The following is a 14,810-nucleotide window of genomic DNA, read 5'->3' on the forward strand; positions in this document are numbered from 1 at the left end:
GGAACAGGAGAATCGACGTTTCGGGCATAAGCTGAAGAAGAGCTTATGCCCGAAACGTCTATTCTCCTGTTCCTTGGATGCTGCCTGACCTGCTGCGCTTTTCCAGCAACACATTTTCAGCCTTGATCAGATGGGCCAGGTAGTAGCAGATGGAGTTTAATCTGGATAAATGTGAGGTGCTATATTTTGTAAGGGCAAATTAGAGCAGGACTTATACACTTAATGGTAAGGTCCTGGGGAGTGCTGCCGACTAAAGACACCTTGCAGCGCAAGTTCACAGTTCCTTGAAAGTGGAGTCGCAGGTAGACATTAGTTAAGGCGGGGTTTGGTACCCTTGCTTTTATTGGTTTATGCATTGTGCTTGGGGGTTGGGAGGTCATGCTGCAGCTATACAGGACATTGGTTAGGCCAATTTTCGAATACTGCGTTCAATTCTGATCTCCCTCCTATAGAAAACACATTAAAAGTTGAACAATGGGTTTAGAAAAGATTTAAGGATGTTGCCAGGATTGACGTGTTTGAGCTATAGGGAGAGGCTGAGAGGCTATAGGGAGAGGCTGGGGCTATTTTCTCTGGAATACCAGAAGTGGAGATGTGACCTTATAAAAGGTTTATAAGTTCTTGAGGGCTATCAATAGGGTGAATCAGCAAAGTCTTTCCCCAGGTTAGGGGAGTCCAAAGCTAGAGGGCGTAGGTTTACGGTGAGAGATGTAAGATTTAAAAGGGACCTAAGGGGCAACATTTACATAGAGGGTGGTGTGTGCATGGAATGAGCTGCCAGAGAAAGGGGTGGAGGTTGGTACAATTACAAAATTTAAAATACATTTAAATTGCTTTACGAATTATGAATTTTGAGGGATATGGGCCAAATGCTGGCAAATGGGACATTAATTTAGGATATCGGGTTGGCATGGACAAGTTGGATCAAAGGGTCTGCTTCCATGCTGTACATCTCTATCGCTCATATGAGAAATGCAAGAATCTCATATGTCTTCTTAACCACTTTAATCAACCTGTTCTGCTACCTTAAGGTACCAGTCAACATGCATACCTAGGTCCCTCTGATTTTAGGTGCTTCCCAGGGTCCTACTATTGCCTTGTCTGCCCAGCTACATCACCTTACACTTGCCCAGATTGAATTCCATTTGCTATAGAGCAGACCCCAGCAATTTTCACATCATCCGTGAACTTACTGATTAATAAGATTTACACATACCAAACAGCAACTGACTGCTATGGAACCCCATAACTCTCAGACCTCCAGTCACTAAAACACCCTTGGTTTTTTGCCACGCAACCAATTTTTGATTCAATAAGCTAAAGTTCATTGGATCCCATTCTTACCTTGGCTATTAGTCTCCCAGATGGTACCTTATCAAAAACCCTGCGAAGTTCAAGTAGACTATATCAGATGCTCTCATCTATACACATCATCTCAATGAAAAATCTCAAAGTTATATTGGTTGTCTCGATCACTTAGATCCAAGTTGGTCCTTTCACCTCTCTGATTTTATCAGCATGCATTCCCAGTAACTTTGAGCTGGAGGGTGCAAAGGCAAATCTAACTAATGACAGCAGCTATTGGAAGCCCTCCTAAAACAAATTCTGAGCCCTACATTTTGCAATGATGATGCCATGGAATATGGATGAGAAATTGGTGGGAGCCCTAAAAGCATCTAAAATGCATTCAAAAAAGATGGAGACCAAGACTTTAATGACATTATTTTACACATTGTTATCGGAGCCTACAACTACATAGCTGACCAAACAAATTGAATATAAAACGTTCTCATGATAAATTACAATAGTTATAATAATCCACTGGAAGGGTTTAAGCAAGCCAAGCACATTTGACCCAAATGTTTTAATACACCCTCAAAAATGTGAATTTTGTTTCTGAAGCATACGTAACAAGATGTAGTAACAGATTTAAATGTATGGAGTGATATTCCTCAAGAAAAAAAGCTTCCTCTGCCTAAGTTGTAACACCAACAAAATGGCATTAGTATTATTGAAAGGGGATCATAGTGCCAAAAAACCCTCATGACAGTTCAAATCAAAAGATAATCATGAGGGGTACAGATAGGATAAATAGTAAAAGTCTCTTCCTGGGGTGGGCGAGTCCAGAAATAGAGGGCATAGGTTTAGGGTGAGAGGGGAAAGATATGAAAGAGACCTAACGGCAACTTTTTCACACACAGGGTGGTACGTGTATGGAATGAACTGCCAGAGGAAAAGGTGGAGGCAAGTACAATTGCAACATTTAAAAAGCAACTGGATGGGTATATGAATAGGAAGGGTTTGGAGGGATATGGGCCGGGTGCTGGCAGGTGGGACTAGATTGGGATGGAATATTTGGGTCGGCATGGATGAGTTGGACCAAAGGGTCCATTTCCGTGCTGTAATCTCTATGATTCTATAATACCCTACACTTGTGCTGAAAACAAGATAATATGTGCACATGTATACCCATCAGTGACACGATCCAACCAAGATTTAACTATTTACTGATATTAAGTGCAAACACTATTTACAACTAAATTAAAACCTTGCTTTTGAAAGGTATGGTGGAAATTATACCAAAGAATGCAAAAATACAGTAAATGGTAAAAGTGGATTCAGATCACACCAAATTTCAAGAAGGGAAAACTGTATTGTAGTAGATCAGTCCTGCTACAACATAGCTTTGCAATTGTAATCATTTTGTACAAAATAAACAAGTGAATTGGTCTGTCATATTTCACCTGATAAAACATTTAAATGACATTTAAATTAAGTACCCCTAGCTACAGAATCAAATATGGTTGGCCCTTAAAACTACTGTAATTTGTAACCATGACTATAATAGAACTATGCCTAGAACTAGCTTACCACAACCAGGTGAAAGACATACCATTTTTGCTATACATATTCAATAAACATACAAAACGTTTCTGAACAGATTAATGTCTGGCAATTTGCAGTTATCACACCGCAAACTCTGATGCTTCTATTGCAACACTTACCGTTAAGAACTCCTCCTGTTCCTCCAGAACCCCTCATCCTTATATAGGTAAGTCCCAATATGACGAAAAACAGACATGCAGCAGTTAAAAGAAACATGGATAAGTAGTGTGCACTGAACCCACCGGTCGCCGAACCCCCCTCCCTTTTAAATTGCTGCAATAGTTCCTCCTCAGGCTCTCTGGGGCTTTTACGATATGCACTGTAAATGTGGTTACTGCCCGTATGGTTTGAGTGATTAGCATTGATCAGAAGGGAGGACGAAGGGCCACTTGGACTGGTGATAAAATTACTTGTGGCGCTAACGTGATTATTGTTTCTGGTGCTGCTCTTATAAAGACTCTCCTTCTCAGAAGCCAGCAGTCCTGGGCCAATCTTTTTGGAAGAGGAATTACGGAACCGCAATAACATGGTGGGCTCCGCTGTGGCGTCTTTCTCCCTCTGATCCTCTTCCTCCTCCTCCAGTTGGTCTCTCCTTGCGTCTAGACAGTAAGGACCGCCGGCGACGTCGTGGATCCGTTTGGCGCCGCCCTCCTCCACCATCGCTCTCGGGTTATGATTGTTAACGGTGGCCAGTAATTTCTTGGAGAGACTCCGCCTGGAGTTGGGTCTCCGGCTCGACTCTTCTTCTCGCTCATCCTCGGAGTCAGAGTAATTACCATCCCTAACGTAGGAGACTCGATTGCTGCTGGTGTTGTTGTGGCTCTGCAGATCTGTTCCCAGAGGTCGTTCCTCTTCCTCCGGCGACTGCTGGACGCCGCCGCTTGTGTTCGGCCTCCACCAAGGGGTGGGGTTCCCTTTCCCGGACGAAAGGCCCCCTCCACTGCCGCTGTTATTGTTGCTGTTCACCATTCTCGGAGGAGTGTTCCTCCCTTTGCTGTGACTAGGCCGCGGGCGGGGGCAGTCGCCTGGAGCTTTATCCGTCCTGCTCGTCCTCTTGCCGGCCTCGCTCCTTCTGCCGTTGGGCTCGGCGTCCGATTCGTCCGAGCTGAAACCCAGCAGCTTGCCCGGGGTTACGGGGGCAGACGTGGAGGTGGTGAACCCGCCGAGGCCCAGGCCCGAACTCGGGCCTGTTCCCCCGCTGCTGCTGCCGCCGTTCCTGGTTTTAGGTCTGGCGCCGCGCTCCTCGCGCAGCTTCTTGAGCTTCTTCAGGTAGACGGGGCGCGTGCTCTCGGTCACGGGACCCGGGACCAAACCGAACTTTTTCAATTCGGAAAACAATTCCGCGTCCGTTAACTGCGCCGCCATCTTACCGCGCGAGGCGTGAGACTGCCGGAACTGACGCGAACATCCCCGCCGTGCAGCACCTAGCACCTCGCCCCTCCCCCTCCATCCCAGGCCCAACCGCCGGCCCCTCGTGCACTGCTTTAAACTGGCTGAGGAGGAAAAAGGGGCCTTAAAAGGGAAATGTCCTCCACGCTCTGTAAACCCGGAATGCTCATAACAATCGACAGGTACTGACTGTCCCATTTGGGGAATGATATAGAGAACTGTGGGTGCTAAAGGTCTGAACTGAAAAGAAAAAGTGCTGGAGCAGGTCTGGCAGCCTCCGTGGAGAGAGAAAACCGAGTTAGCATTTGAGCCATGGCCAGTTCTGAAGAAGGTTCACTGGATGCAGAAACGCTAACTCCGCTTTCTCTCCTCAGATGATGCCAGAACCATTGAGTTTCTTCGACTTGGGACATGCTCAGGTTTTCAGATTTTTTTTTTGCTGAGCGCCAGTAGCTCCCTCCATCTGTTGTTCTTTTAGATTCGACCATTAGCTTCAGGAAAGTTAATGTGACATTCTTGTCTTAGTGTTGACAGCGTCTAGTAAATTGTCTTGCGATTGTGGGATGTCTACGGAATGTTTGGGCATCATAACGGCAGCCCTAAATGCAACCTGACTCAAAATCCAGACCTTCATTAGGCTGAGCGAGACTACCTGGACGCTTTCAAAAAATGTTTTTGTTCGTTCATGGGACGCGAGTATCAACGTCGAAGGCAGCTAACACTTAGTTGTTCTTTAAAAGGTGATGATGAGTTGCCTTCTTGAACCACAGCAAACCATGTACCTGCACCACAAGTGATGACTGCAGTTTCAGAGTGGTCTAGAGACATCGTCATAACTGAAGCAAATTGTGTTAATTTCCGCATCTTTCATTCGAGTTTGCCTTTCTAAGACATACTTATTTTTCTCCATTCACTTCCTATTGCAACAATAGTTTCTTCAGATGTGGCAAGCAAGTAACTGATTTTCAACTAGGATTTCCAACTTTGGTTAGACATATTCCAAAAGGTTTCATCAAGTGACCTCATTACCTTTTCATAGGCAAACAATCTTTTACCTATTTCCAATGCTATTACCACAATACATGTGTTGATGGAATAAAATGACAAGAAAAAACTCAATTAATGGAATACCTTTTCCTATTTGTAATGACTACTGGATTAAACCTCAATTTCTCGATGTTTCATGTTATTTCTAAGAACTTCAAGGGAAATATATTTCTCTGATTTCTGCTTTGATACTGAGACTATTATTTGAAATAAGTGTTGAATCATTAAAACAAAATCAAATACAGTAAATTCCATAATTTTCAGAAAAGATTTAAGGGGAAGATATTATTGGATTGAAAGGTTTTTCATTTTAGAATTCAAGTAAAAGTTTACATCAAGATGCACATGGAAAACAAATCCTATATTCTGAGAATCTTACTGATTACTGGCACAATTTAGTAATCAATACCTGAAAAATGTTTTATTTTTATCTTTGTGCCTTCTGGGCAAGATCAACATTTATACCTGTCCTTAATTGGGTAGATGGTGCCGATCTGGTTTCTTGGACCGCAGCAATCTATGTGATGTCAGCAAACCTACAGTGTTTTTTGAAAGGGACTTTGATGATTTCCAGGAACAGTGAAGGAACAGTGAATATTTATAAATCACAATGGTGTGGAATTTGGAGGGAAACATGTAGATGGCTGATAATCCGCAACTTCACTATCTTGATACTTTACTGGTTAAAAATATTTGCATCTCAGCCTTGAATATACTCAATAACCTAGCATCACCAACCCTCTATGGTATAGAATTCCACAGATTCTCTATCTTCAGAGAATAAATTCCTTCTCATCTCTCTGCTAATTGGGGAAGCCTTACTCTAAGAATAGGTCACAAGGGAAAATAATCTCTCTGCATCAAACTTGTCAAGTCCCTGAGAATCTTGTATGTTTCAACAATGTTACCTCTCGCTCTTCTAAATGCAAATGAGTATAGACCCAAACTATTCAAACTCTCCTCATGAGAAAATCCCTCCATATCTTGAGTGGAATGAACCTTCTCTGGATTTCTCCAATACCAATACATATTGCCTTTTTTAAGGAAACATTTTATAACCTGTTTTATAATTCTGTGTCTTATGATCTTATATTCCACAACCACCTGATGAAGGAGCAGCACTTCGAAAGCTAGTGCTTCCAAATAAACCTGTTGGACTATAACCTGGTGTTGTGATTTTTAACTTTGTGAGCTGAGATGTCACCTCTTGTTATAAAACCTTAAGTTATCTCGAAAAGTTCAAAGAATCATAGAGATGCACAGCATGGAAACAGACTCCTTGGTCCAACTTGTCCATGCCGACCAGATATCCCAATCCAATCTAGTCCCACCTGGCCCATATTCCTCTGAACTCTTCCTATTGTACTTCCTATGTTGCAATTGTACTAGTCTCCACCACTTCCTCTGGCAGCTCATTCCATACAAGTACCAACCTCTGCATGAAAAAGCTGCCCCTTAGGTGTCTTTTATATCTTTCCCCTTTCACCCTCTCGTTCTGGACTCCCCCACCCCAAGGAAAAGACCATGTCTATTCAACCTATCCATGCCCCTCATGATTTTATAAACCGCTATAAGGTCACCCCCCAGCCTCCAACACTCCAGGGAAAACAGCCCTAGTCTATTCAACCTATCCCTATAGCTCAACTCCTCCAAGCCTGGCAACATCTTTGGTAAGTCTTTTCTGAACCCTTTCAAGTTTCACAATATCATTCCAGTGGGAAAGAGACCAGAATCATACGCAACATTCCAAAGGTGACCTAACCAATGTCCTGTACTCAATTCTCTGACCAATAAAGGAAAACGTACCAAATGCCTTCTTCACTATCTTATCTACCTGCGATTCCACTTTCAAGTAGCTATGAACCTGCTACTTTATCTTTATTCAGCAACACTCCCCAGGAACTTACCATTAAGTGTATAAGATTTGCTTTCCCAAAATGCAGCACCTCACATTTATCTAAATTAATCTCAATCTGCCACTTCTCAGCCCATTGGCCCATCTGATCATGATCCTGTTGTAATCTGAGGTAACTTTCTTCACTGTTCACTATGCCTCCAATTTTGGTGTCATCTGCAAACTTACTAACTATACCTCTTATGCTCACATCCAAATCATTTATATAAATGACAAAAAGTAGTGGACTGATCTTTATGGCACTCCACTGGTCACAGGCCTCCAGTCTGAAAACAACCCTCCACCACCAGTAGTGGTGGCATCTTGAAAAATGTCCATATTATAGAGGAGGAAGTGTTGGATGTCTTGAAACACATAAAAGTGGATAAATCCCCAGGACCTGATCAGGTGTACCCTAGAACTCTGTGGGAAGCTAGGAAAGTGATTGCTGGGCCCTTTGCTGAGATATTTGTATCATCAATAGTCACAGGTGAGGTGCCGGAAGACAGGAGGGTGGTTAACATGGTGCCACTGTTTAAGAAGGGTGGTAAGGACAAGCCAGGGAGCCTGACGTCGGTGGTGGGCAAGTTGTTGGAGGGAATCCTGATGAACAAGATGCACATGTATTTGGAAAGGCAAGGACTGATTAGGGATAGTCAGCATGGCTTTGTGCATGGGAAATCATGTCTCACAAACTTGATTGAGTTTTTTGAAGAAGTAACAAAGAGGATTGATGAGGGCAGAGGGGTGGATGTGATCTATATGAACTTCAGTAAGGCATTCAACAAGGTTTCCCATGGAGACTGGTTACGAAGGTTAGATCTCAAGGAATACAGGGAGAACTAACCATTTGGATACAGAACTGGCTCAAAGGTAAAAGACAGAGGGTGGTGGTTGACTTAAAAGCAGTTCTGGGATTTACATATTAATGAACCAAAACCTGCAACCCATTCTAAAAGATGAAAGACTTAGCAATCCAAGTTTGTTCAATATGACACTGTAATCTTTTGGTATAAATTCTGTGTCTTATGATTTTAACCTCCACAACCACCTGATGAAGGAGAAGCACTCTGAAAGCTAGTGCTTCCAAGTAAACCTGTTGGACTATAACCTGGCGTTATGTGATTTTTAACTTTATACTGCAAAAGACAATGGCAAACCATTGAAGTACTTTGCTCCTAAGTATGGACCATCAATGGAAATCCATGGCCCAAACCTTAGAAAAAAGGATGGGAGGAAAGATGAACCAACAAAATTACTTGTAGAACAGAAGGTGTATATGACTGAAATATATGTTGTTGAAACTTTGCATCTTGCACTCACCAGATTTTGACAAGAGTGCGAAATTTCAAAGAACAACAATATAGGGTGCTGATTGGCTGACAAATCAGCACTGATTGATTGAGTTGATTCCATTGTGAATATAAGGAACTATTGAACCTTCATAAAAGCAAATTACTGCGGATGCTGGAATCTGAAACCAAAAGAGAAAATGCTGGAAAATCTCAGCAGGTCTGGCAGCATCTGTAAGGAGAGAAAAGAGTTAGACTCGAAACGTCAGCTCTTTTCTCTCCTTACAGATGCTGCCAGACCTGCTGAGATTTTCCAGCATTTTCTCTTTTGGTATTGAACCTTCATGCTTTGTTGATTAAAAAAAAGCACAATGTCTGGGCATGCCCCTTTCTTTGTGCAGGGGACAGATGCCTGTAATGAATTAATGTAGCTTCTAACAAGCTTAAATAAATCACATTGTGAGTCCAACTGATAATCCAAAATAAATTGTTTGTGTAAGTGCAATGTGACTCATTTATACTGAACTACTTTCTCACAGGTGATGCTTTATAATAAAGGCACTCAACAATGTAAAAGCTTTCCCTCTTCTTCGACAGAGTCCTCAAACAATCTAATTTTTTTCTAAACTTAGATTTATAACATCAGAGAGTCATACAGCATGGAAACAGACCCTTAAGTCCAAACAGTCCACGTCAAACATGTTCCCAAACTAAACTAGTCCCACCTGCCTGCACTTAGCCCACATCCCTTCAAACCTTTCTTATTCATGCATTTATCCAAATATGTTTAAATGTTATAACTGTCCTTCATCCACCACTTTCACTGACACATAACTCCACACACGAAACATTCTCTGTCCAAAAGTGTTGCCCCGCATGTCTTTTTTTATCAATTCTTTCATAACTCTTTTTTTTTCATTCTTCATTGTTTCTTAAGGGAGATTTATTAGCCAGAAATATTAACAACCCATTCCTGACCTGATTTGAGCCATTTCTCTGTTTATTAAGCACACCATAATCATAATCCCATGTTGATATTTGTTCCTGCAACTCACCAACCTTATTAGCTACAGTACAAACGTTGACATACATATATTTTAAGATCTCCTTTGTCAATTATAATATTTTTCTTTAGCTGGTTTGTGCAATTTTTAGGATAGTTTTCATGTTTTTGCTATTTGAAACACTTTGTTCTCTGATCTAATTTCTGCTGCTTTCTTCTACTTGGCTTTTCCTTTCTTCAGGATTTAGGGTGTCTCTTTGTCATCCTGTCCCTTTCATTTTTGTGCTTGGCTACTAGTCTGAAGAAGGAATGATGCTGAAAACAGAAACATAAATGCCACACCAGAGCAAACATTCAGGACAAACTCTATGCCTTTGCCTTCCTGAAACTGATTTCCTTAATCTAAAGCTATTCATTGACTTACATTTTTTCTGGACCTCTGATATTATTAATTCCTCAAATGTTGGAGCATTTATACAATTAAGTACAATTAAGTAAATTATTATAATGCCATCTCCTATTACAACATTCTAGTTCTCTTATACTATATTTTTAATTAAGATTGTAGAACATAAGAAATGGTTAACAAAACAACACTCTAAATTTTAATTAGCAGCATAAAAATATTCATTGCATAACTTGGAATGAAATTTAAAAACAGTATGGAGGATTGATACTCAGAATCTTAAAACAATAGATAACTTTGCAATTAAATAAATTAAAACAAATTCAAAACTAATGCAGTTATGGTATACAGACAGTGTTAGGAAGATTTTAAAACATTTAGGAAGTATTCCACGGATAAGAATCTCACTTTTAAATTTTTAAAAATTTTTGAACTTTGGAAATTGTAACTTTAAATAGTCAGGTGATAGATTTTTCTTTGTAGACTAGAGGCTGAGAAAGGCACTCCCAAAACAGTTGTTTTGTCCTAAGATTTTATAAAAGGGAAATTGTTGCAGCAACAGGAAGTCCTGATCAACATCACTAAGAACATAATCATCGTCAGCAGCAATCACTTCACTAACAAATATCTTTGTCCACGTAGGAAATTCAATGAATCTGCTCATGGATTTTGTGGGTCCTTTTGTGGCTGATGTGTCTGATCCTAGAGCTGCATCTCCAACTACACATTTGGCAGGTGTTTCCAGGAGGTAGAATTTGTCCTTGGCCTTGAAATTGCTGCCTTTCCTTTCCCAGGTTTCCTTTCCAGTGGCAGATCTCAAATAACTTTGCCCCCTCATTACAGAAGCTTCCTCCAAATTGGTTTCTTCTGAATGAGGGTGTCCCATGCATTGACACCTATGTGGCATTCCTTGAGAGAAGCTTTCAGGGAGACTTTGAAATGCTATCTTTGTCCTCCTCTTCTTTGAGGTGTCTTCCTTGAGTTGAGCGAAGATGATTTACTTTGGCAATCAGAATTCTGGCATCCTAACCACATGGCTGGCTGAGTGGACTTGGTTTCAGATAATCATGGGCTTGATGCTGGTGCTATTAGCTGCTTCAAGGATGCTGACATTAGTAAGCCTGTCTTCCCAGCTTATGCAGAGAATCCATCTCAAACAGCGTTGATGTACTCCTCAAGGGCCTTGAGATGAGGTCTGTACACAGTCTGAGTTTCAGAGCCTTAAAGAATAGTCAGAGGAATGACTGCCTTGTACCCAGTGATCTTGGTATCGGCACAGATGTCACGGTCATTGAAGACTTTCATCCTTAGGTGTCCAAAGGTGATGCTTGCTGATTGGATACCATGTTGATGCTCCGCCTTAGATGTCAGTCTGAGATGAGAGGTAGCTTCCCATGTATGGGAAACATTTCACATTAAGGAGGGATTTTTTTGTTGATCTTAATGGAGTGATGGACCAGAACTTTACCTGGGACAAATTGGTATAGGATTCCTATGAGGTAGACATCTTGTGCAGTGCACCTTTTAACATGAGAATACTGTTGCACATCAATAGACCTTTATCAAATCATGAGTGGCATGGATAGGATAATTAGACAAGGTCTTTTCCCTGGGGTGGAGGAGTCCAGAACTAAAGGGCATAGATTTTGGGTGAGAGGGGAAACATTTAAAAGAGAACTAAGGGACACATTTTTCACGCAGAGGGTGGTGCATGTATGGAATGATCTAGAGAAAGTGGTGGCAGATAGTACAATTTCAACATCTAAAAAACGCCAAGTGCGAGCAATGGGACTAGATTAGGTTAGGATATCTGGTCGGCATGAACAAGTTGGGTTGAAGGGTCTGTTTCCGCGCTGTACATCTCTATGACTCTAAGATGGCAATCCATGAAAGGACCAGAATACTGACTACACTACCATTGGCGTAATTTACAAATTACCCAGCCATTTCACTCACCAAAAAACAGGTATCAGCAAGTTGGGCCCTGAGAAATTCACCAGAACATATTGGATTTTCTACATTGGATCTCTGTTCAAATTGTTCCCTTTTGCTTATGTGTTGCACTAAGTGCTTCTAACTAACTCTAAATTTGTGCTTGATCATGAATTAGAGTACTATGTGAGATTTCAAGTTTCCCTCTGGCAGCAGATACCTGAATGAAATAAGAATGTAAGAAATGAGTACCGATGTAGGCTGTTTGGCCCCTCAAACCAACCCTACCATTCAACAAGATCATGGCTAACTTACCCCAGGCCTCAACTCCTCTTTCCGCTGGTGCACCATGCCCTCAACTCCCCAATATTTCAAAAAACTATCTACCTTCTCTTAAAATACTTTCAGTCAACTCGCTGGGGTAGGGAATTTCAGACTTTCATTATCTTCTGGGCGAAGACATTCTTTCACATCTTTGTTTTAAACGAATGTTCCTGATTCTGTAACTATGTCCCATACATCAAAATTCCCTCAGTAATGGAAATATCTTCTCAACATTTAACCTGTCAAGCCCATCCTCCCTCAGAGGCTTGTATGTTTAGGTAAGATCACCTCTCATTCTTCTAAATGTGAATGAATAAATGCATAACCTATAAGTAAGCTCTTTCATTCCAAGAATCAACCTAGTGAATCTTTTTGCTTCCAATTCCAGTATATCTTTTCTTAAATACAGGGGCCAAACCTGTACATAGAACATGAGGTGTGGCCTCACCAACGCCCTGTTCAGTTGTACCAAGACTCCTCTATTTTTAAGCTCCAACCTCCTAGCTATAAAGGTCAAAATTCAATCTGACTTCTTAATTACTTGCTGCACCTGCATGCTAGACTTCTGTGTTTCATTCACAACAACATCCATATCCCTCCGTGCTCTACTTTTTTGGAGTCTCTCTCCATTTAAATATTCGTCTGTCTTTTGATTGTTTCAACAAAGGTGCATGCTATCACATGTTCATACATTAAACTCTATCTTCCAAGTTTTCGCTCACTCACTCAAACTATCATTATCTCTTTGTGGATTCTTTATGTTTACATCACAACATGCTCTCCCACCTATTTTTGTATTGTCAGCAGATTTGGATGTATTACACTCTCCACCTGCCACTATCAATAATTGAGTAATTGAGGCTCTAGGACCAATGTTCCCTGTTGTAGTTTTCTTCAGTAATGTGAACTTCCAAGGTCCAGTAAATATGCAGATTAAAATCACCCATGGTGATTGTAATGTCCTTCTTCCGTGCCTCCATTAATTCCTGATTACACTTCCTCCTGTGGTGAGGCAACTCTTCTGTGGCCTATAGACAACTCCCACCCTGCAACTTCTTTCCTTTACTATTTCAACTTGCACCCAAACTGATTCCCCATCATGATCTATTGCACCTAAATCATTACTCACCACCACACTGATACTATGCTTTATTAACAATTCTATGTCAACTCCTTTTATTTTGACTATTCTTCTGGAATGTTGAATACTCCTGAATGCTGAATCTTTCTCACTCTGCAATCAAGTCATATTCATTATTTCTGTTTGTGCTGCCAATGATTCATTTAACTTGTTACCAATGGTGCATGCATTCAGATAAAGAGACATGAGCTTTGACTTTTTACCAATTCAACTTACTCTGATTCTAATTTTGGCTGCACTTTTCTGTATATATTTTCTACCCCTTCCTGTCACATCTTCATCATTGTTCACCCCTTCACTGCTCTGCACCTCTCCTTTTGACTTTTTAAACTTCCCTTCAATTGAACTCCCCCACCCCCCGCAACTAATTAACTAAAAGCTAGTGAGTTTTGAGAAGATTTGTAGCTCAGCTTCAGGTTCTGGATGTAAGTTTGCTTGCTCAGCTGGAAGGGTCATTTTCAAATGTTTCATCACCATACTGGGTAACATCAGCAGTGAGCCTCCGGTGAAGCACAGGTGTTAGTGACCCGCTTTCTATTTAAGTTTTTAGGTTTACTTGGGTTGGTGATGTCAATTCTAGAGTTTTTATTTTCAGAGGGTTGTAAATGGGGTCCAAGTCGATGTGTTTGTTGATAGAGTTCCTGATTAAAGCTCTATCTACAACCCTCATTATATGACTCTGTAGGATTTTGGTCTTTCTTTTCCCAGTATTGGTGCCTGTGGCTCATGATTCAGTACCCGATTCTTCTACATCAAACTTTGAGCCATACATGCCAACTTGGACGTGATTCAGATATTATTCTGGAGGTTCTGTTTTTCATGTAGTATTCTGGTGATTCTGCTTTTTAATTTAGCCCCAAACTGCTCATGAATGCTCAGCAGAATCTCTTTCTGAATTTTACTTACATTGTTGCTATCTACGTGGACCACAACAACTGGATTCTTCCTCTCTAGTCCAAGTATCTCTTCAATCCAAAAGCAATGTTCTGAACCTTGGCATAGGTGGGCAACAGTCATCTTGTTGTTCCAGAAAACAGTATCTACACCCCTATTTATGTTACCCCCTTATAACTGTTATATGAGTCAGCACATGGTAGTAGCCTAGAATCTTCTCTCTCCATTGGTGTTCCATTTGGATCCTTTAAATTCTCGCAATATTATTTATTGCAGCTTCCTTTAAGAAGGACAGTCTATTTTTTTAGAACAGAATACTGGCTCTATCGCATTTTTTCAATGCAGAACCTCAACATCCTTCTGAGTACAACCACAGCTGACAGCATGAAAAGGGAGCCAGCAGCAAGGAATCCACTCATTCCCATGTTATAATCAGGAAAATGTGGTAGGAGAACAAAGTTTACACCATCAGTGAAACCAGTCCAGGTAGGTCATAAATTGCCATGGCAAAGAAACATAAACAAACTGTTAGTCTACAACAGATACTCAAAAAGTCAAGTTGTAAAATAAATCCTGCTTCTTTACCTCAATTCTTATTTATC

At 41.0% G+C, this 14,810-nt stretch overlaps 1 protein-coding gene across 3 annotated transcripts in view; it reads right to left on the bottom strand.

The window, feature by feature from the left end:
• Window positions 1-5,111, bottom strand: part of lemd3 (LEM domain containing 3) — a 52,597-nt gene extending 47,486 nt beyond the window's left edge. The window contains exon 1 of one of the 3 annotated variants that reach the window (XM_043709658.1): window positions 3,006-5,111. In XM_043709658.1, coding sequence (XP_043565593.1) covers window positions 3,006-4,473 — 1,468 coding nt within the window. In that variant the 5' untranslated portion in view covers window positions 4,474-5,111. The remainder of the gene's footprint in view (window positions 1-3,005) is intronic. The other 2 variants (XM_043709656.1, XM_043709657.1) reach the window with 2 other exon arrangements.
• Between the last annotated feature and the right edge of the window lie 9,699 nt (window positions 5,112-14,810).

The sequence above is a fragment of the Chiloscyllium plagiosum genome, chromosome 19 (genome assembly GCF_004010195.1).
Source record: "Chiloscyllium plagiosum isolate BGI_BamShark_2017 chromosome 19, ASM401019v2, whole genome shotgun sequence".
Lineage (NCBI taxonomy): Eukaryota > Metazoa > Chordata > Chondrichthyes > Orectolobiformes > Hemiscylliidae > Chiloscyllium > Chiloscyllium plagiosum.